The 24,777-nt window shown below is 37.6% G+C and overlaps 1 protein-coding gene across 2 annotated transcripts in view; it reads right to left on the reverse strand.

Annotated features, from left to right (window-relative positions):
• Nucleotides 1-1,418: 1,418 nt before the first annotated feature.
• Nucleotides 1,419-24,777, reverse strand: part of GABRG1 (gamma-aminobutyric acid type A receptor subunit gamma1) — a 60,131-nt gene continuing 36,772 nt past the window's right edge. For both annotated transcript variants that reach the window (XM_074904733.1, XM_074904734.1), the window contains exons 4-9: nt 17,078-17,298; nt 14,370-14,452; nt 12,958-13,095; nt 12,689-12,841; nt 9,898-10,109; nt 1,419-5,227 (exon numbers count right to left, since the gene is read on the reverse strand). In XM_074904733.1, coding sequence (XP_074760834.1) covers nt 4,949-5,227; nt 9,898-10,109; nt 12,689-12,841; nt 12,958-13,095; nt 14,370-14,452; nt 17,078-17,298 — 1,086 coding nt within the window. In that variant the 3' untranslated portion in view covers nt 1,419-4,948. The remainder of the gene's footprint in view (nt 5,228-9,897; nt 10,110-12,688; nt 12,842-12,957; nt 13,096-14,369; nt 14,453-17,077; nt 17,299-24,777) is intronic.

Genomic DNA, 24,777 nt, shown 5'->3' on the forward strand with positions numbered 1-24,777 from the left:
CAGAAATTGTTATCAACCTCCCTGTAGTACACCAGCTATCCTAGTCCATGCCTGGAGTGATCACAATCCACCTTTCCCACTCCCTTGAAGGAGAGATGCACTCACTGATTGCACTGATTGAATGTAGTCTGAGTAAGGTTTCTGTTCCCAAACGTTTTATTGTACTAATTAATACTCAATAATTTTAAAAATAGTCTTATCAATAAAAATAAAAGTAGAAAAAAAAATAACCTCTTTTTGATTTCTGATTTTCTGTCTGACATTTCAACAGAATGATCACTCAAGAGAACTGTTGCTATTGCTCATTCAGTTTGTAATTAATGTATAGAAAATTCACAGTATTTTTTTCTTTTATAAAAAAAAAGATTTAATTATGTTGCAGGGAAACCAAGAGCAGTATCGCAAATACTAGCCAGAAACCCATTAACTAAATATAAGTCATTCAGATCCATGCAACTGCATTCTGGAATCAGTGCCTCCAGCAATCTCCCCCCACCCATCTTTCCTCCACACCAGCTTTCAGTGCAGATTCTCAACAGAATGAAATATGCCCATCATAAGAAGCCATCCTTCTGCCTCCAGCTGCAAGCTCCTAACACCTGTCTTGGACTAGAACTTAGTCACAGTCTTGCATGTTCAGGCAGATGATCCCACCCATCTAGTTGAAACATTAACTTACAAAAGAGTAAAATAAATTTTCAGGTTTTGATTCATCTGGCACCATGGCCTTACAACTGCTACTGCTGGCACAAGTGAAGCAGAAGGAAGAGATGACTAAAAAAGGAAGGACAGATCTATTCCTTTCATTGATTTAAACCACCTGGGTAGGAAGCCCATGGCATGAACAAATGCAGAGGCCTTTTCTACAGCCTGGAGAATATTCTACCTGTCCCTGTGAGTCAGACTGCTTCACAGCACATTCATCAGGGTATGTGGATATTCACTGAGCTTTTTCAGTAGTGGAAGCACAGTAATTCCTTCTAATTCCTGTCCTTGTATTCTTTAGCTGAGGAATTCTACATTAGTTTCTGTTTTCTGTATCTAGTATAATGACTAAAAACCACAGTATTATTTCACAAGCATAAAAGATCACATTTAATGTATGACTGGGAGAAACAGCAATAAATTTAAAAATAATTCTATTAATAATGATTTTTAAATAATTAGATATATTTGCACTAATTGTCAGGTATTTGGAAACAGTAAACTGAAATGATGGCTGATACAATTCAACAAAACATATCTTACTTTAGGCAGATAGATATTTAAATCCAGACTCCTGCTGTTGGGCTTTCAATTGAAAGGTCAAAGGTGTTCACAAATTACAAAGCACAGTTCATATATCAATTTTAAACAAATCTTTTACTACCATAGCAAATAAGCAACAGAAAATTACAAAAAAAAATGTTGGAGGTGATTCTCCTTCGAAGTCTTATACAATCCTATGTCTCTGAATGTCAGAAAACCAGGTAAGGTTAAAGCCTTTGAAGCACATCAACATGTGAATATAAAATACATTATCCAGAGCTCATGCTTTGGTTGCACTGCCACTACATAGAACAGATTCATTCAGACACGGAAGACATGCACAAAAGATCAGTGAGGTACAATGATAGAAAAAACCTTACCAAAAAATAACACACTGAGCTGTACTTACTACTAAAACAGACAAGTGGTGAACACTAAAACAGAAATATCAAAGAAAAGTATCTCTTTTGAAAAATACATTTCAGGAGATGCCTAAGACAGGTGCAATATAAAACAGTTTCCCCAAACTTTTTCACCTATCCGCCTTTATGGCAGTTCTCCTCTGTTGCTCTTTCAGTGAGAAAACTGACTGAGGAGGCTCTGGCTAACATCCTTAATGTTCAATCATTTGAGCTACTGAACACTCATTATTGAAATCAGTGCAAATTAAGCATGTGTTAATGGCATCAATTCAGGATAGCATCACTCTTTATGACAGTACATAAGCACAGCTTTTCTGAATTCTGGTATAATTACAGTACTGATTAGGAATAGGTTTAAGAATGCACTTAGGCAGTAAGTGTCAGAATGACTCCAAATACTGTGATCCCAGATACCAGTAAATGAACTTTTATACAGGTAGGTTTGAAAAATGATTGTAGCCTCTAAGTCCAAGTAATGGTAGTCTCTGTTTCTTGCCATTTTTTGGGTATCACTTAGATTTCTTGGAATCAAGTGCTTACATGCAGATTAAAAAGGAAACACATAGGACTAAAATAACAAATTTATTACATGCCATGTTACAGTTCACCCATTCCCATTTCTATTTGCACTATGGGAAACTAAAATTATTTCATCAGAAACAAATGAAGTACACAGAAAAGTTTGTCAACAGACAGAAGCAAGTGTATCCATAAGCCAAACAGCCATAATATTCAATAGGTTTAATACTCCATTACATTGTTTCATAGAAATTAGAGATGAAAGACTTCTTATCCATCCCTTGCCAATTCTGGATGTTTTCTGTTCTCTAATTCAGTCACTGGAGGCTGATTGGCAACTGACAACCACATGAATAGAAAAAGCTAACTAGATGTGCCAGAGAGCAGGCTGTGAAATTTGTATTTCCTCTTGTGAAATGCCAAGTTCTTTCAAGTTCCTTTTGTTTAAAGGTGAATTAATGAAACTCAGGAGCTCACAAAATCTGGGCCTTGTATTGTACAGCAAGTAGACTGCCTTTCAAGTACACATCCAACATACTGCTGCTGAAGACACCTTCATCCCTCCTACAGAGGAATGTGTTTAGTGTGGTGTCAAAAAGCATCAAACTGCACTATGGAATTAAAACCGACACACTTCCATTGTACTGAACATTTTCTGAAAATGAGACTCTAAAGAAACAATAAATTTGAGTAGATCAGTGTTGTTAATGATGCTTGCACTTCTACACTCAAACAGTCATAAGTTGGTGGTGATCAGAAAGATCATGCAACAAATACTGTCAGCCAACCCTGACAGACGACTTTCAGGTTCTCCCAAACACTTTCACATTTCATCATCTAAATACTGAACTAGCATTTGTATTAAAATGGGATCTTCTCTGTCACGCTTTATTCCAGAATCACTGCACAGAGTGTTGCATTCTCTGTTAAACTTTGTGGCTGAACACTGCAATAACATTTCATCTGAAATGTGTATTGCATATCATATCTTACTATGTCTGGTACCAACTAGAATATAAAAATACAATAATCTTTTCTGAGAAATTCAGAGGAGGGAGAACATTCAACAGAAATATGGGGGGCGGGGGGGTGTCCTTCATGTTACCATTTTCTATTATTAGCCATTAATCATGTCTTTATCTCCAGTACTGAACAACCTTACCTACAGTCAAATGCTAATCCCATTAATCCTCTTTAAAGATCTGTAAGGTCTTCTGTGTAATTCTGACTTTTACTTAATGCGTATCTTAATTTTACAGCGATTTTTGCAAGCTCACTGGAGACCAGTTTCTTTCTGAGAAAGGAGGAAAGACTGTACTTTTTCATAATGAAGACAATGGATTTGAAAATAGAAATGAGATACTAAATGCCACCAGCCAGCAATAGTCAATACAGAGAAGTCAGTCCAGAAAAAACACTACTAAAGAATTGCTACCAAAGAGAACAGCTCTGACCACAGAAAGGCTGGAGAACTGGTCCTATTATTTTTTGGGGGATACATCCCATCTTGGAGAAGGATCTGTAATACATAAGGATTATCTTAATTCTTCCTTCCTTGCTCCCACACCAGAGTTTTTTCCATTAGAAACAAACAAATATCGAGGCGGTAATTACACAACAATCACGGGTTCAGCAAATTCATATCATTTGGCTTTGGCTCAGTGAGTAGCATATGCAGTAACAAGCAGAATCTACAATATCACACTCTGTGCAAAGTGGAACAGGTCACACACTACACTCTTGGGGCTGGAGATTTAACATACTGGCTTTAAATACAATGACTATAGCACTGTTGCAGGTTTTCCAAACTCTGATGATACAAATTCTACCGAACATAGTTATTACTTTTTCTCTGGACCTGAGTATGAATCAGACAAAGGAGAAGGGATTGGAGAGTACATGAAGAGCATTATACTTAATGGCCAGAATCTTAGCCAACATCAGTCTGGTTTCTATGAAACAAGCAAGCAATGGCAGCTGGGTAGGAATTTTTGAAAGTTGTAGTCCTCTTGGAGAACTTCAGGGAACTCACAACAATGAAGTAATAGCAGATGGAGCACAGACATAAATGTAATCTAAGGTTGAAAGCCAAAAGCCTATATCAATGGTTAGGATAAGACAAGCTCAGAATTACCCTTGGTTTTTTGTGATATATCCATTTCTCACAGCTCTAATCTCTGCATTCTGTATAAATCTGAATGTGATGAATTATGACTTAATCACTCTTTTTAACATACTGCAGAGAATAAATGGCTGGTTGAAAAATAGAAATGTTCCATTTCAACTTTTTAAACTCAGGGATTAATAAAAAAATCATCACCTTATGGATGAAATGAATGAGAATAACTAATCCTATTTTATTAAGGCTTTCTTTGTAAAGGTGTAAGAGATGCTACAAAATTCATCGGCATTATCATTTAGGATTTAAATTGAAAGTTTATGCAGAACTGTCCAGTTAAATAACACAGCCTCTTGACTCTGCATTTTATGAGAGCTGGACAAAAATATGTGTGTGTTCAGGACAGTTAAATCCTAGGGATATTTATTTTAAAATTTTCTCTTCAAAATACCAGTATCAGTTCTATAGTTGATCACAAGAGGGAGACAACATCACCATATTTCCTCTCATTGTGTCAAATTTTTTAAGCATCCAAATAATTTGAGCCATTTTAGGCCAGCTCTAATCTTTGACTGCTCACTGAAAAGTGTAAATGACTGTTCATTACCATTTTTTTCTGAGTTTGTCAAACCTCTGAAATCTATAGATAAAGATAACCAATCCAGTAAACAAGATTGAACAATGCAAAGGCAGTTGGAAAGAAGATTCGAGAATAGGAGTCAATTTTTGCGATACGGATGTGTATTCTTCCTTCCCTCCACGATCCTGTGCGGCAGTCTTCAAAACAACAGAAGAAGCTAGCACAGTCTTTCCCTTCTAGGCACTCATATCCATAATCATCATCACGTTCAGGGAGATGATTAATGTTATTAATTGGAATTAGTGTCGATCCAGGTCGAACAGCAATTGCAGATGGTTTCTTAAGAAAAATAAAAAAGAAAAATATAGTTTTGTGGGGTTTTTATCCTTACATTAAATAATTCCATAGGCTTTCCATAGCAAAGGCCAATATAAGCACCTTCAGTACAATATATAGAAATTCTAATATTAAAGAAAACATTTTGGGGAACTTTTGAGAATTATGAACAGCTGTATATAATTAGCTCATGCAGGCAAAAGATCATGAATGATTTTCACCTGCCACAGTGAAAACTGGGTTGTGCTGGGATCTGGGAATAGTGGATAATTAGTTACACAGACAGGGTTAGCCGATCCCATCTACACAACACAAATGAACATTCTGAAGTCAGTCACAGCTTGACAACTGGGTCACAAGCAAGTCCTAAAACAGGTTATAAACTTCTCTACCAAGGGAATGATGGTTCTTCCATCATTTGAAGTCTTTAGAATGAGACCTGATATGTTTCTGGAAGATCATTTTCACCAAAAAAAAGCTAATGGGATTAGTACAGCATCGCTGGTGACATGTAAGAGACTGACACATATAAAGCCAGGTTATATCATGTAACCCTCTGATGCCAAATCCCTAAACAATATGCCCCACCTTTAGAAACCAAGACATAAGGCTTCTTAGGATAATGTCGTTCATGTCAGTGAAACTGATCAGCTCTTAATTCTTACTTTTAGTTTCTGTGGACATAAATCAACCCTCTAGCAATCTGGTAAAAACTCAATGTAATAGATGTTAAGGTTTATAAATAATTTTTCATAGAAAAATTCTGTGTGCCTTATTGCCTAGTGCACATACTGTTTGCTATTCCCTGTCTTGCAACTTTTGCCTTTTCACCTTCCTTTTACTTGCACTACCTCAGCCCATCTTTCTCCCTTGTATTATTTTGTTTCCATGCAGTTCTTCACTCTTCATCGTTGTTTTCCTGAGTATTTCAAAAGACATTCTATTTCTCTATCTGTCCCTTTTTCTCCTTCTAAATCTTACAGCCTTTTTAAACTATTCCAGAATCCTCTTTCTTTCAACCCCTCCTACCTTTGGCATCTCTTCTAGAATCTTCAGACTGAAGATAAGGATTACATCAATAGTAACCTTACATTGTTTTCCCTCTTTTCTTGGAGATGGTAAGGAATAAATACAGCAGGAAAGGATGCAGTCAGAACTACCTGGGTATTGAAGTCTAGAGAAGAATCCCTCTTAAATAATTATACATGATAGGGAATGAAAATATACGAAAAAATATGAAAAGCAGGAAGCCACATGATTTAGATTCTTTTTATGTTTTAAAGTCCTGTTGTCCCACTTCCAGGGAATTACTCTGGCCAGTACACAGATCTCTATATGTTGTTAAGGAGGCACTCTATTGCTGCAGGGACATTTTACCCAGTGTCCCAAGGGGTGATGTCAAAGCAGTGCAGTATCCACCACATTTTTGAATAGCTTTATTTAATGTCCTTACCAGAAGTTGCTTCACACAGATTGCTGTTTCAACACTTTTTAGACATGATGACCTAGGGAGCTAATTATCATCCTAAAGGACCTCATTATTCTTTTCAGTTATGATAAAATACTGACAATGCTAACAAATAGCAGTTACTTGCTTCTACCCTAATTTGAGGCATTATAAACAGGGCTTGTTCCTATAAAACATAAAAAGGAAGTTCAAATTTTTTTCTGAACATACAAAATCATTATTTTGTTAAAGACATATAGAGGAAGATGCTTATTTCTGACTCACACCTACTCTGGCTTTACAAGAATTTTCTGACTGTTGATTCTGACAATGTAAGATTCATGGCATGATTTGTTTCTACTAGTGGGGTAAAACAGGAATCCCCAGCTCAGAAACACCACAGGAGGAGGAAAAAATAACAGTACTGCTTTTCACTGCTCATGTCACCAGCACGAACTGAAGCTGGCTACTGAATTACAGGTTTGAAAGAGTGGCCTGAGAGAGGCAGAAAGACAATACCCTCTTTATAGGCCTAACCACCTACAGGGAATACATAAAATATGTGTAAGAAAGAGTCAACTTGAGGGAAAAGAGGAAAGAAGACCAACACCTCACAAGAAAATGACCTTATATCAATCAGCAGAGACTTAAAAAAAATCAAAAAACCCCCATGTAGGTACAGTAGCACATGCTGATTGTTCATGTATATGGCTACTGGTAATGTAGATAAAACTCTATGTATAGTGAGAAGCATTTACAATACACTCTGACAGGACCAAAACCAAATCATTCTGCATTAACACTAATTCATGTAGAAAAGAAAGCCATCATCTGTGGAGATCATAGCACAGGTGATATGATGATCAGAACAAGATCCACAACTAATTAAATTTAATCTTTCCTGCTCAAACTCATTATCCTTACTAATGTGGATTTACATAGGCCAATTCATATTACCTTTCTTGAATGATGCCAGCACGTATTTTGTAAGATAAAACTGCTGTAATCATTTGTAAAATCTCACTATTTTTTCAGAAGATCATTTATTGCAGTTTATTAGCATCAGTTCGTGGAATAATAAGCCTTTATTGCATTTTGCAATAGAAATAGAAGAGCTATGCAAGGCAAGTTTTCCAAGGAAAAAACACCTGTAAATGAGAACTTTTCAGAAGGAATTAAACTAACTATTTTAATTAAATTGGTTTTTGAATACATATCTGTAACTACAAGAGAAAAAGAATGAATAGAAGTATTTAACAAAGATAAAGGGGGAAAAAAAAATGAAGAAAAAAAGATTTGTAATTTTATGACTTCCCATTAATTAATCCAATGGCTTGTTTAATTGTTCTACTTGAAACAAGAAATTTTATAACTTCTTATAAAATGTCACCAAAAAACCCTCTATTTATCAAATTAGAATCCTTGCATCTAAGTACACTAAATTTAATCCCCCCCCCTTTTTTTAGAGTAATCTTATAGCCATAATGCACTGAAACATGTTTAAAGAATTCTTCATGAAAAGATGGCTGTTTTTCAACGACTTAGAAATAAAAAGCATACATTAGGAACACAGTAAGCCACAACTGAACAGTATCTTGAGTAATATATAGCTAATTTTAATCTTAACACAACCTTCAGTTATTTATTCAGTAAGTGTCATAGTTTCTATCTCACCATTATTTTAAATTGTCATATGCACTGAAAATCTCAAAGCATTTGGCACATTATTGCACAAATGGCTGGTGTGTGAACAGATTCTGGAAAGTCTCTTTAGTCCATTCAATAGAGTATACTTGCAAACCACTTCAATGGCTTTTCATCTGCCAACAGGTGATCTTTAATACCTCCCTGGTTTGAATAAGCAATATTTCGTCCCCTCTTCCTTTTCTTCTTGTTGCACATGCTGAAGAGAAGACCCATTTTAGCTCCCTAAGTATTGCTGAGATCTTATTGCAACAACCTAAAATTGACTCTGCTATGCTAACACTGGGGAGTTTCCCAAATTCTGCAGCCTCCATTATGTTTTACTCTTATTGCTCAGCTGTGGCCCTTGCAAAGCCTGTTTTCCATCCTTTTTATTATGGCCATGTTTGCTTCTACTACTAACAGGAAGGAGGTTTGAAGTTTCCATTTTCCAGTTCTCTTGGCTATGCTGGATTCTTTGAGGATCACAATGATGTCTGACCAAAGCAGCACAGGGCAGTATTAACCCTTCGCCACTAGCCTTGTCTTAAATACACAGCTGATCCACTCGGATCATCTCATCATATGAAATGTAAGGGCTATCATTTCCCTGGTATTAAGCCACAGCAGCCCCACAGTGCTCACATAAGAAAGTCTCCCACAGCAGTACCACAGCTCCTTCTTCTTATTCTCTCCAAAAGATGGCTACAATCAAGCCTCAGATAATAAGGCTAGTGTGAATATGCTATTTAACGCATTTACCTTAATGTTTTATTAGTTTAGTTTTAAATATTTGTATTGGCTTTCAACAATAGATTTTTGGGGAGTTCCATTATTCTTATTACAAGAATGGAAAGCCTCTTAAAATTCAGTAATACTCGTTCCTGGGATTTATGGAGATTCATACCATAAAAACATCAACTTGAAAAAGCTGGTTTCATTTTATCATAAAGAAACATGGAAGCAGATTAAAAAAAAAAAGAAAGAAAAAGAGTTAAAGTAGAATTTCTGAAGTGAAAGGGAGTCAGAGTACTGACGAATATTAAGCACATTTTCTTTTGCAAAGCTAGTGAGGTAAGACCCAAGTTAGGAGATGCAGATCCAAACAAATCGTCACACCTTCAGTCCATTTACATTATCTCTACTACTACAGTCTTATCTACGGTTCTCTGCCAGGTGCTGTTTTTCAGGAGCACTGTACCCAGACATAACTGTCTCCATGGGCACACATTCCACAGGCAGCTCTAGAAGCACCAAGGGCTTGGGCATGGCATGGAAGCGTGGAATAATATATCAAATCACTCTCTAGCTTAGGCTCATGTGTTCTCATTCACATATGAGTGGAATGATCTAAAATCTGTCCTCATTAGTAGTATTTACAGAATATGAGTACAAGCTCCCAGCTGTAAAAATGTTATAAAATAAATATTAGTGTTAATTATCTTTGAACATTAGCCCTTCTACTTAAGAATCAGTCTCTCAAAATTAATGCAACAATAAAGAGCATTCTGTATTTTTGTTCTTCTTGTTTGGTTAAACTTACTGATGGCTTAGATTTTGCCTTCTTTTCTTTTCCTTTGTCTCCTTTTCTGTTGCTGGTAAAGTAATGCAAGGTACCATATTCCATCAAGGCAGCAAACACAAAAATAAAGCAAACTGAAACAAAAAGGTCCATTGCTGTCACGTAGGAAACCTTTGGGAGTGACTTCCTAGCAATTGTACTTAATGTTGTCATGGTCAGCACCGTTGTAATGCCTGTTTGAAAAAGAAAGAAAAAAAAGAGAGGAAGAGGGAAGTGTATAAGTAATTGAATCATATTGTCACTAAAAAAATCCTCAAATTACCCTCAATTCAATCATGAGGCATACAAGAACTGAGTCACAGCAGGGTTCACCACTGATCACACCCACACACATCATTGCTACTGCAAGCCATCCCTGTGGATCCAGCAGCCACCAAGGGATCATGCAGAAGGCAGCACATTTCACCTTTTGTTTAAATCCCTCCCATTTTCAACACACCGAATAAACAATGACACTGATAAAGTTTGTGTAATTTTATAAATCTGTTCTAGAATGCACAAAAACCCCAAATATAATAGACAAACAGGTTCAATTAAGGACACATTTCATAAACACACAAAAAAGTCCTTTGGCTCTTGAAACATTAAAATGTACAAAAGGACAGAAAAAAATGTGTGTTATTTCTCAATTATTACAAACTTTCAGAAAACGCGAGAAAAAGGAATAATGTTTTCAACTGTTTGCTTCTGACACAGCAGATCAAACTAGATGACCTTCATGGCCTTTCTGGTCTCATTCTCTAAGGTACTAGGTATTATTTCCATATTGTGTCTTAAGTAATAGAAAATGTTTCCCTTGATTCACTTATACACAAGTTAATTAAAAGTACAAGCTGGCCTTAATAGTGATGTGTTCAGAATCTCAACTATACCACTTTTCACTGGTTTAACATTTAGAAGGTGTTAACACTTTCTTCTTATATTTGATGCTTCAGGGAGATGCAAAGCCTTTTACATAGTAGTACAGAATTAAGATGTGACCTTTCCTTTAGAGAGCAATACTTGAACACACAAATAATTTGTTATTTACATGCACGGGCTTATTGCAAAAAAAATGTGTTACACCAGTCTAAGGCTGTCTATAGCTTTTAAATCAAAGCATGGAATCAGGGGTCACTATGGATTGATCCTGCAGCAGGAAACAGTGGTGATTTTGCAACAGATTTCCCAACGATATTACATGCCTAAAAGGACGAACAGATAACCTCAGAGCTTTTCAAAAGTGCTGTGCTCCCACTAGATGCTTTTGAAAATCAATTAGGCATTTCTCTCCATAGTTAAATACCTAAATACCTTTAATCATCTCAAACCTTTTGCTCTGGGAAACTACAATCTACCAGGATCTTTCAACAATATGGAAAAAGACCCAAGCCTTTACAGTGCACCAGACTTCAGCACAGCTTCCGGGTGGGAAGTCACCCCCACCATTCCCCTTACTGGCTTGGTTCAGAGAGGACAAAAGGAGACGTGGACTTGCCCAGTCCTCCCCACTGCGCAAAAGGCATACAGGGCCTGTTACAGGGTGCAAACCTTCCACATCATGATGAGTGCTTGCCATGATGGACCTTGCTTAATTTTGGCTTTCTTAATTTCTCTGTCTTTTTCTATAAAATTGTGTCTATTTGACTGGATTTTTTTTCCCTTACCTTTTCATTAAGCTACTGAGCCATGATCATTTTTGCTTACTTTCTTTCTTGACTCATTAATCTTGCAGGCTTGGCTGCACAGTGGTCCAGTTTCAGTGGGAAAGGCAGGGAGTTAAAGCCTGGACTCACCATTCCGGTAGGAAACACTCCTATAATGTGGGAATGGTGTGTTCACAACCCTATAAGCTGTTAAGGAAAATTAACTCACATCTCTCACTTCCTAAGATACACTCTCAGCTTTTGATTTTTCCCCCAAAATAGGTCACACTGCCATCACCAGTTTTACTAAAAGCATCTGTCACTGCTAAACTCAAAGTTGCTAGTGTGCGTCCTGTGTGCTCCACACACCACTGCCTATCGTGCTTTAGATGGGGGCTATGACTCTTCTCCAAGGCAGCACATAAATCCTAAACAGTCAAACATAGGAGACTGACACCATGCTAAACAGGTCAGACAAGATGACACTAACACGGAATTCTCTCTGTAGCAGAACTCACAACACGTTTCAGTACTGTCTGTAGTAAAAGCAGGACAGTGAGTCACTTTCTGTGAGTTATATGCTGAACCTCTTGAAGTGCAACTTTAGTTGCACATTTTCTGTCCTATCTTGAGCTTAAAAAAAGAAAAAGAACCGAATCATTTCTATTACTAAAAAAACTACCAAGAGCAAGAAGAACAAAAATCAACAACAAAAAAAACACACAAAAAACAGATCTTCATGGGTTTTGCCAGTGTAGTACTGACATCCTTTGTTCCATGAGGCTAAGTGAAGTTTAATCATACTTGTCAGACTAATGATTGTGATATTATCATCCCTGGAGGTGACAAAAAGAACACAAAGGGGAAAAAATATATTTATATGAACAACAGCATATCCACAATACTTGGATCAGGATTTCCAGATTTCCATTCTCAACACTCCCTCCTTAAACCCTGCTGTGCAGCCATAGCAGGATCCTCCTACTCTTAATCTTGCAGCTCAAGAGAAAGGGTGAGCAATGGTTACGATCTGAAGGGGAATAAACTGTGATTAATTTACTCCCTGCTGCAGATTTGTATTCCTGAGGAATACCAGACCCTTCAAGGTTGAAAAAAGACATTCTTACCCAGAGAAGTCCTTGCAGGAACTGCATCCTTATTGATCCAAAACGACACCCATGAAAGAACAACTGTGAGTATACAAGGAATGTATGTCTGAATAGTGAAATATCCCATACGTCTGCTGAGATCAAAGAAGATTGTCATAATAATATAATCACCTATAAATTAAAAAAAGAAAAAAAAATACTTACATGACATTGAAAATGGTTTTCAGTTGTTTCATCTGTTAGTCTTGTTCTACATAGATATTAAATAAAACCAAACTTTGCCTTACCAGACAAGGTATGAGAAATTTCAGTTGTATTTCGTAACCCTACAAATGCAAACTGATACAATCTCCAGTATTTTGGATCTGCCACTTCAACAGAGGTTTTCTTCCATTTGTACTCAATTTCATTTCTGGGGTATCCATCTAAAATAAAACATTGCAAATCAAGTGCTCAGCCACAGTATATACCAAAGCATGTTTTGTGATCTCTGAAGTTGTTTATAAACTAAAACAGGTCTATACATTAAATGGATCAGAGAGAAAATCAATCTATAGTTCACCTGATACACCTAAAATTTAACTACAAAATATCTAGCCTCAGTTTTAAGCTGAGCTAAATATATGATCTATCAAAAACTATGTAAATACAAATGCTTAAGAAATACCTACACAGTATACTGGAACTCAGATATGAAAAACTGGCTCCAAATCGTCACTGAATTAATACACAAATGTAATATACATTATCATTAAAAGCCCACAAAGAGCTTAAAGGTACAGATACATATTACTACCTAATTTGATAAAGTTCCTTTCAATGTTTATTTAACATTTCTTTGTCTATTATTTCCAGAATGGATTTCTGTGGCCTGATTCACTGTCCAGTACTTCGACTTTAAGGAAGTGCAACATGCTCCATTTTCATGTGCCTCACATGTTGCCCCACATTATCTTACAGAAAGGCAGAAGTGAAATTAAGCAAGACTTGCTTGTTTGCTACAACTATGTAATCAATGGAGCTACCAAATCTTATTTAGCTGGAAGCACTCAAGAAGGAAGTATTAAATGAAAACATTAATTTTAAAAGAGTCACTGAAGTTTGATTTCATTGTCTATTAGGTTTCACATTTAGGAATAAGTTATTTAGCTGTGTTCAGGTGGTTTGGGTTTCTTTTGATAGTAATAACACAATTCCCTTAGGATCTTTTTTTTTTTTTTTAAACATAGTTTATATTAAAAAAAAAATTAAGCTGAAAGTTGTGTTTCTTGCTCACATAAGTAAAGGAAAAGGACTTCTTACACTGATTACAGGAATAGGTTGAAGAAGACAGATTTTTTTTCCTTCTAAATATACCACATGAAACTAATTCAAAGCTGGCGAGTCTGGCAGGCATAAAAAAATGTTCTTCCAGGGCAATAGATTTCCATTAACTGAAATAGGCATTGTATCAAACTCCTAAGCAATAATATTATTTTTAAAGTTGCACCTAAATGAAATGCATGTAATTCAACTCATTCATTACTTCATTTAATAATGCATTCAATAATGCGATAAATCTAATCAAAACATAAACAGGTCAGTTCTTTCCTTCACTGTAAGGGTTTAAAAAATAAACTTGTCCTCTTGCTGCCAGAATTTAAGGAAATTTAAAGCCTGAATGTTAAGAGAAAAAAAAAAAAAGTATTTTACCACCTACAGCTTGAAAACTCCAGCGGACAAGAGTGTTCATCCATAGGAAAGTTATGAAGCTGAAGATAACATTCAGCATTAATTGTCAGCCTAATTAGAAAAGGAAGGGAAAAAAAAAAAAAAAAAAAAAAAAACATTATATTCAAGCATCCAGACAGTTCAGACTAGATAGTAAAGAACATGCACAGAAATCAATTTTGCCAATTAATGGATGTTACGCATAGTCAACTGTGTACATGCAAAAAACATCCAGCATCACCACGAAATAACAAAACCTATCATCATAAGTAATCTGAGGACCTGCATTGTTTCAACTGGCATTTCAAGCCATTTCAGAAACTTCAATTGATTTGGGGGGATCTCTGAGCTCTCCACCAAAAATAGGAGATAAAAGGGAGAGACTGAAGTCAGGGCAAAGAGGGGAGTTTATTATAGCAAATAAAGAAACTTTCCAAAGAATGGATTTGACAAGTCAAATTGCATTTGGTAACACTGTATCTCTCAAGAGAGAAAGTGGGGACACTCTGGTTTGCTCTATACTCGTGAAAACAGCTCTGGTGAACAGTAGCATGGATAGGAAAGAGCTGACTTGATATTTCTAGTCATTTAATGTCTAAGGCATTCAAGTAAGTCATGGAACTTATAAACATTTTAGAAGTAGTTTAGGGCTCATAATGGTACCAACTGAATCACTTGCTGCTTTTGAAAATACTACCACATGTTTCTAAAGAGCTTCCAAGCAAACAAGACAAAACTCAGATATGCTAACTTTCACTAGAAAGCTAGAACAAGGGACTAGAGTCCAAAGTGCCTTCTTTGCATTTAAAATACCTCTTCCTTTGTTGGTAACACTGTGAAGAAAGTCGGAATGTCTTCTAAAATCAATTTTGAAAATTAATATAATGCTTACATACTTGACTGTATGCAATACTTACATATTAGACAAAAAGGTACAGGGAAAGATTCTGCCACACGCTGCTTGAAAGCTCTGTTAGTCTGTGAACAAAGTAGTTATTCTACACACTACACGTAGTGTCACTATGACCATTCTATAAATTTGTCCTGACCAAGAGAGAGGTTTATGAGGGAAAGCATATTTCTTGCCATAGTGGGAGGGGAAAAAAGAGAAACACACACATTTCCAAGTAAAACACCTGCATCACTCTGAAGATGCTTTTCAAATTTGCCGAATATGGTATATACATTTATTGCCTTTGTTTTCCATTTTCAACCTTTGGATAGTCAAATGCTTAAAGAAAAAGAAAACAAAACCAGATTTTATTAAAAACAACACAGCTAGATCTGAAATCACTGATGGGTGAAATGGACAGACCAAGGACTACCCTCAGAGGAGACTCTGGAAGCCTAACAGAATCACCACATCTGCTCCCTGAATTACCAATGGGGAAAGAATGGTGGTACAGGGGAGCCTGTGAACCTGGAGCACTGTCAGATCCTATTATTGTTCCTTCTATAGCCAACACATGAACCTCTCAACGTTATTGCACCTTAGGCCAAATGCAGACCATACCCTCACCAATACAGATGTTTGCATATTGCAGTGCTGGACGAATACCTGTTCTGCTGTTTTATTACTAGCTCATGGCACTTCATACTCTAGCACAATAATTCTAACCTATTGCTCTGGGAGACCTCACACGGTTTTTTTGGTTGTGTTTGTTTGTTTCTTTGTGTTACTTAGACCCTGTTTAAAATAAATTGTACACTGAAACTGAATGGACAATGGAAAGGTAAAGTACGGCTCTAGGACTGTTAGCTACCAAAAGAAAAAAAATATATTAGCATGCCAACAGAAGAGGCTCTCTAGAGATTTTTATAAACAACAGCATAATAAACTGTTTAAAAAGTGGTCTTCAGAGATATTTGTATACTCTCAAATGAAGCATACTAAGAATAAACTCTTTAAGAGCAGGATCAGTTTATGGCATCCTCTGCATGGACTGCTTCTTGATCAGCTCCTAATTTATTGAGAGATTTTTTAGGCATACTTAGAAAATGAAACTGAGATGACCCTAACATACTTTTGTATACACAGCCTTCCAAGAACTGCTTGAAAAGTGACTCAAAGATCAGTACAGATAGCCTAGATGGCAAGCTTAAAACCATCCCAAGCTTTCCCCATTTGCCAAGAAGAATTATCACCATGTTTGCTTATGCCTAATTTGGATGAACAGATTTGTTGACTTAATAGCTTACAAGGGTAAACATGTTAATAAGTATAAGCAGTACTGGGTCCTTAGTTTTAATCAAACTTATTATGATTTTTATTCCCTGAAGCATTTCATATTTTACTTACAGAATATAATTTGGTGGAAATTAGATACTGAACTATTTAGAACAGAAAGTCTGAAAAACACTTTGTGACTAGATCTGAAATATGTTAGAGACCACCATGGTGCTACATGCTATACAACATCTTTTTTTAATCTTGCCTAAATGAGATGAAAATTTGCTATCCTCTTCAATTGTCTTTACCCAATTATTTTGGTAATATATTTCAATGCCATTAATTTCATGGGGTTTATGATCAAATAATCTTTTTTTTTTTTTTTTTTTTTCTCCTTTACTAAACTCCTTGCAGATTCCCATGGCACACAACAAAAAGGATGACAAGGATTTGATTTATATTCATTATTTTCATATTCCTGGCCACAGCAGGTTGTTTTTTTTTTTAATCAGTTAATAAAAACCCACCTTAGAGTGTATAATACTCTTCCATCACTCCAGATCCGAAGCAAACGATTTGGAGTTGTAATCCAGTGAGCATCAGATTTCCTTGAGTTCCGGAAGAAAGTGTCTGGAATCCAAATTTTTCCAACCATATTGCTATTAAGCATAAGCACCTTCATTGAGCTGTTAAATCTTAGACGACTGTCATACCAAGTCTGGGCAAAAATTATATCTATAGTGTATTCCTAAAAACAGAGAAACAACCATATCTATGTATACATTTACAAAAGTCTGCAAGCCAACAACTTTTAATTAATATATAAATCTGAGGCCACTTCTATTGGATGAGGGAAAAGCTGTGGATATTGTCTACATGAATTTATGAAAAGCATTCGACACAGTTCCCCGTAGGATTCTCCTAGAAAACTGGCTGCCCATGGCCTGGATGAGTGAACAGTCTGCTGGGTCAAGCACTGGCTGGATGGATGGTCCCAGAGAGTGGTGGTCAATGGAGATGAATCCAGCTGGTGGCCGGTCACAAGTGGTGTTCCACAGGGCTCGGTGTTGGGACCATTTCTGTTCAACATCTTTACTGATGATCTTGATAAGGACATAAAGTGCATTATCAGTAAATTCGCAGATGACACCAAGTTAAGCGGGAGTGTCAATCTACATGAAGATAGAGAAGCTCTACAGAGAGACTTGGATAGATTGGATCGGTGGGCCAACGTTAACGGGATGAGCTTCAACAAGGCCAAGTGCCAGGTCCTGCCCTGGGGCCACAACAGCCCCCTGCATGGCTACAGGCTTGGGGAGGAGTGGCTGGAGCTGTCTGGAAGAGAAGGATCTGGGGGTTCTAATTGACAAGCAGCTGAACATGAGCCAGCAGTGTGCCCAGGTGGCCAAGAAAGCCAACGGCATCCTGGCTTGTATTAGAAACAGTGTGACCAGCAGAAGTAGGGAGGTGATAGTCCCCCTGTACTCTGCACTGGTGAGGCACACCTGGAGTATTGTGTCCAGTTTTGGGCACCTCAATACGAGAGAGATATCGAGGTGCTGGAGCGAGTGCAGAGGAGGGCAACGAAGCTGGTGAAGGGCCTGGAAAACAAATCCTGTGAGGAGCGATTGAAGGAGCTGGGACTGTTCAGTTTGAGGAGGAGAAGGCTGAGGGGAGACCTCATCTCTACAACTACCTGAAAGGACATTGTAGAGAGGTTGGTGCTGGTCTCTTCTCACAGGTGATTAGTGACAGAACAAGAGGGAACGGCTTTAAACTGCAGCAGGGGAGGTTCAGACTGGATATTAGGAAAAAAAAAAAATCACAGAAAGAGTGGTCAGAGAGTGGAATAGGCTGCCCAGGGAGGTGGTGGAGTCACCATCCCTGGGTGTGTTTAAGGGTCGTTTAGATGAGATGTTGGGGGAAAATGGTGTAGGGGAGAACTTTTTAGAGTAGGGCTGATGGTTGAACTCGGTGATCCCAAGGGTCGTTTACAACCTGAATGATTCTTTGATTCTTCTATTCTCTTTTGTATTACCGTTTGCATAGCACACAGCAGCCTGTAACCCCAAACTGAAAAACTACAAGCTGATGAAAGATGCCCACAGCCTCCTGTCCCTACCTCCTCTTCCCTGACACACATTGATTAGTTAAGGAAGAGGAGATCTGACGGGAGCTTGCTGTAACTTGGAGGTACTCACACAGTGCAACTACCTCTGGGGGCCCTAGACAGAAATTTAAGGGCAATACTTCAGGGCTAGGTTATGTTTGTTAAGACAGAGGTTCTACATCTCTTGAAAAGCAAACCAAATAAACTTATTATATTTTCCCCAAAACTTTACATGTAGCTTAGGATCTTCAAGAAATTTCAGATTCTGTAAAATTCATGAATATGCGGGAAGTCTGCAGAACTATGTTACTATCTGCCTCATATATCTACCTCCATACACATAAAAGTGTACGTAATCATAATCAGGAAGGAAATTTCCCTAAAGCAATTCCACTTATTAAAGCACCAAAAAAGCTACTTTTCTGATAGAAAGGCAAATTCCTCTGTAGACTTATGGCTAGAAAAGGTGAAAAGTAAAATAAATAAATATAAATAAAAGGAAAAGCCAGTCTTTTAATGAGGTAATTCTTGACACAGTAAAACTTGAGGGACATAAACACTACAGATGCAATGATATATTGCTTTTCAAATAATCCAGCCATTTGTTCCTGCACTCTAGACAAAGGAGCAAAGCAGCAGCCATTTTATTTCTCACAGCTCAGGCCCATGACTCTGACCATAAGAGTAATAGTCTCTCTGCTTGATGGCAGATGTGATCTTTCCTGCACGGCTGCCCTACAAGGGCTCCAACGAGCACCTCGACAGCTCCTCTGAAGGGAAAATTGCTGGTGACCAGACTCAGACACTTGGTGTTGGTTGTTCCCCTCTCAGTTATGGGATGAGTGGGCGGGAGGAAGAGAGGAGAAAGTGGTTCAAACTCTTGCTTGAGCCAAAAGCGTCACTACTAGTTTTACCTGGTCAACGAAAGTGCACAGTGCAGTCAACTCTGGTGTGATTTTGCGGGTTGGAGTGGGGGGGGTTGTTCATTTTAATTTTAGATAATCACAGCCATCAACTGTATGAGTTGCTGATTCCTCACTCATTTCTGCAACTGATATTACCCTTCTCTCAGGAAAGTTTGTGAAATTTGGCACTTCATCCTTGAGAATTATGTCCTTCCAGGACTACTTAAGTCTCTCTCAATTTTCCCACCTCTCCAGGTGGGAGAACAGGTTCAGGAAATGGACATGTAAGAGGGAGTCTTGCCCTTGCTCTGTGATGCATGGCAGATGAATTACCACCTGCACCATGGTAACTCAGTGACTCTCAAGGTTATGGATAACTAGTGTATGAGAGACACAGTGGAGGGACAGAGGGAACAAAAGAACTAATCAAAAATGCACTTTAGAGATTACATAATTCTAAAACTCTGCTTATTCCATGAGAGGCACTGCCATCGGGGGAAGATTGTGCGGGTCAAAACAGGTCCTTGATTATTTTATTTCTGTAAACAACATTCAAGACAGCTGTGAAAACCCAGGGCCTGATTAATCGTAAAATTCAGCCTTCTGTGTTCATCTATAGTGGTTACAGCTGGAAAGGAAACTTGCCTTGCTGCAGAGTAAATGAGAGCTCAAGGCAGTGCACCAGAGAAGTGTTTTAATGAGCTTAAATGGAACAGGATGAACAAAGATTTAAGTGTTACTTTTAGAGCACAAATAGGAGAAAAAAAGAAAAGTCAGTGAGTGAAATCAACAGACACAACCAGATGTATGACCAGAGGAGACTGAGTCTGAAGGTGCTACTCTAAGCAGCCACTTCACAGTAGCACTGCATTTCTGAGAAAAGGAAATTTATCAAAGCGTCATCACAGTCAAATCCACATAGAGCAAAAAAATTCAGGTTGTTGTAGAAGACCAACCACCATAACAAATTAAGATAAAAAAGGTAGAGGACCTCACAGATTATTTTGAATACACAAAACAAAGGAATAGCCTCAGCAGACCCAGATGCTTGTATTCTCTTTTCTTTCAGTATTAAATGTGCAAGTTTTTATCACACTCATGTAATACAGGAGTTGTTTAAAGAACTTTTTGGAAAAACAAAACCAAACACAAACCTCTGTTAAAATCCTTCATGATACATTTATCACTCTTCAAAAGGAATCTAATACATAATAGTTTAATATAATAAAATTAGTAACTATTTGTTTCCAAGTATCTTGCTGAATGTACAAGACATCCAATTGCTAGCCTCTTGTCACATACCTGCAGAGGGTGGTCCTGCATTTGTAGCTCAGCAGCCAGATATCTCTCCCTCAGGAGATTACATGGCAACCAAAGGCATAATCCTACTACTCATCCCACATGAAAGACATGGATTTGCAGCCTTGTGGTGGGTGGCAGCAGCATTTCATCTCCCTCTTCCGCAGAGACCAAGAGTCAGTGCTCTCTGATTTCTCCCAGGAACATCTATACCGTTTCTAACATCTGCTTTGGTAGACATTACTACCTACTTCTTCAGCATATCTATTTGTCCTATGCCTCCCTGAGACGTCTCTGTCACTGAGGGTCCATAATACATCCTGAAGCTGCATATATTCTTCACACAACTCATCCCACATGGGATCACACTTTTAACCCACTATGTATACACTATATTTCACTCAAGTGAACATTAGCATGATGTCCAAGCACCTACATGTACTGATATTGTAGTGGTACAAGGCATGTGAAAATGAGACTCAGATGTATATTAGCCTCCTTTGTGAACATCAGTTTCCTCACAGAAGAGGCCAGGTGGCATAGGTCCAAATAGAACCCAAGCAGTCACCAAGCACAGGCAAATGTATAGGATCTGCCCAAGAGTCTGGCAGCATGCAGCTGTGACAGTACAGATGCTTGAGAGAAGTAACCTGAAAGGGAAACTCTGCTAGGGTGATTATCGAGACAGTTGGATTCTTTACGAAAATTTAGTTTTGAAGTGCGCCTGAAATTTTCAGATTTTATGGGTTTATATACAGTATTCCCTTGAATTTGCACCTTCTGAAAAATATTTCGTATTTCCTTTTCAGAAGGGGAAATATGGGTCCTTAAATTTTATTGAAAATTAGGTAAAAAAATCATTATACTGTCTTCTCTAGGAATACTTTGTTTCAAAAGCTAGGTGAATAAAAGCCCTATCTTTATTTAGACACTACATGAACAAGCACAATAGCAGCCAGATTTATATAATATTCTTTTAGTTCAACAAATCTATCTGAACAAACTATTTAGTTTTCTGTTTTCACAGAATCATCTAGTTTGGAGAGGACCTTGAAAATCATCCAGTCCAACCGTTAACCTAACACTGACAGTTCCCAACTACACCATATCCCTCAGCGCTATGTTGACCCGACTCTTAAACACCTCCAGGGATGGGGACTCCACCATCTCCCCTGGGCAGCCCATTCCAACACCTAACAACCCATTCTGGAAAGAAATACTCCCTAATATCCAGTCTAAACCTTCCCTGGCACAACTTGAGGCCATTTCCTCTTGTCCTGTCGCTTATTACTAGGCTAAAGAGGCTCATTCCCAGCTCTCTGCAGCCTCCTTTCAGGTAGCTGTAGAGGGCGATGAGGTCTCCCCTCAGCCTCCTCTTCTCCAGACTAAACACCCCCAGTTCCCTCAGCCGCTCCCCGTACGACCTGTGCTCCAGACCCTGCACCAGCTTCGTTGCCCTTCTCTGGACACGCTTGAGTCATTCAATGTCCTTTTTGTAGTGAGGGGCCCAAAACTGAACAAAGGAATCGAGGTGCGGCCTCACCAGTGACGAGTACAGGGGTCAGATCCCTTCCCTGTCCCTGCTGGCCACAAAAATTTAAAATTAACACTCTTGTCACTATTTCTATTAGTCTTTCATAAAACTCACCATTCAGTGCCACTGTGTAACCATAAAAATTGGTTTACTACTCTCTCTTTCAAAGGAAATTAATAATAAAATAGCCATGCAGAATAAAATGGAATCAACCCATGGCTGTGTTAGTCACAGCCATAGGAAAATGGATGCTTATTCATATTCAGCCTCACAGGGTTCAATAACCATGGCACACATTAGCTCATATTTGGCATTTGATTAGATTACTGAACTCTTTTCTGCACAGCTGGCATAAAGAGCCCACCTGCCTAATTATTTACATATAACTGCAGTTGTCCTCCATCTCTCTCCTCTCTAAAAGATCATAAGAAACTCCAAAGGCTGGGAACACACTGCCTAATCAGAGATTACCATTAAAGGGTCAGGCAGTGAATAAACTGTGAATATTGACAAGCAGGTATATAGTCTGGGAGAAAATAATTTAATAAATAAAAGCAATTAATTCAAATAAAATAGGAACATCTACTGTATGGGAATAAATAGAATCCTCAACATTGGTTTCATTGTCATGCACAGTTCAATTACAGTCAGGCATGAAAATAGGCCAGTGGATGGGTTCTTTTATTGGAAAGCTCTGAAAGAGAGACAGATAACATCCTACATGATTGTTTCTCAGTACAAACCACATCACATGAATTCCAACATAATACTAATAAGGATGGAAAAAACCTCACAAAGAAGAAAAAAACATTTTTCTTGGGTATTATGTCTGACAGTCTCACAACTAATTTGATATTTCACAGTAAAAAGTATGGAGAAGTCAAGCAATGAGTAGCTGAATTGTTGGCTGGATTTTGTTAACTGCAACACATTTTGTTTGAGAACAGGAAAAAAGTGTCCTAGTTTTCTGAAGCCAAACACAAAAGCAATGAATAGTCTCAAAAACAAACTCAGAACTGAAAAAATGTGTTAGTGAACTACAGGCCTGAAATACAGTTCATACCAGTGAATTTCAGAGAAAAATGAATAAAAACATACTCCTGTCATTTCATCTTTGCTCAGAAACCCATCCCAGCTTTTCTCCCAGATTCTAAAGTTCACCTGAAGGCCACCTGGAGTTCTCTGGAGTGCAACACGCTAATTCAGAAATCTGTGTCATAGGGAGACCCTGAATTCAGTTCAATTACCAAGTGTGACATGACTTCATCTTATTGAGTTATCTGAGCTTCGAGATATTTTCCTCATGTTTCTTCATTCTACCCAGCTTTCTAATTCCCTAAACTGGAACTCCATGTCTGGGAGGCAGGGCATTTTTCAGAAAAAAAATTAAGAAGGAGAAACTAAAGAAAGCATTCTAACAATCTGTATGTTATGACATTAAGAGATGTGATTTAATATCAAAGACCCAGTTTAATATGCTGATTAAGAGAGTTTTAAACAACAAAGAAAGTAATAGACAAAACTGGTACTTACATGATTTCCTAAGAGGTAAGCACCAAATAAAGCATCAAGCATTAGCCAATTTATCTTCATCTTGCCAATGTGCTGCCAATACTCATAACCTTTACCTTTTCCTTCACCTAAGTATCTTTGGACATCAATAAGGAGCTATTAAGTAATTTATTAAAATACTTAATCTATCTTTGATGTATAACTACTCTTAAAAAAATGTCTAAAATGTGGTTGCTCTCCCTGATGGGTTATTTTAAAAGCCCTTTAAAAAGATTTTTGAGCTGCTTCAGGGCCAACAGTGGTTTCAGAGCTTGGTCCCCATGGCTGGGACTGAAGCAAAAGTAAAACTTCTTGTTTTGGTAAACTGCTTTAGTTTGCTTGCTAGAGCAATCTAAACCCAGTGACCTTAGTGTGAGATCTAAAAGATCCAACAAATACAATGATTCTGACATGTACCTGTAATATTACATTAATAATGCTCCAGCTGTGGAAGTGATGGGGGCTGCAGAAAATACACTGAAGTGCACAGCATCTGCTCCCAGAGTCTTTTAACCAGCCAGATTGTTATAATTGTACAGATAATCACACTGGAGGATGCTATGAGAACATAGGCACAAGGTAAATGGAAATATGGCAAATCATATCTACAGAAGGTGAGGGAGTGAGACCTACATTGTTACAATAAAGAAAAAATCTATCACTCTTCACATCATAATTTGGCATCTGTGCTTATCCAGTCCCTATTTTGAACATGCAAAGTGACAGATGCAAACAACAATATGAATAAAATGAAAGATTTATTTCAATGCTTTGTAGACTAGGAACTATAATTAAAATTTGCCAAGAGTAAAAAGATAAAGTAACTAA

This window comes from Athene noctua, chromosome 4, assembly GCF_965140245.1.
Source record: "Athene noctua chromosome 4, bAthNoc1.hap1.1, whole genome shotgun sequence".
NCBI lineage: Eukaryota > Metazoa > Chordata > Aves > Strigiformes > Strigidae > Athene > Athene noctua.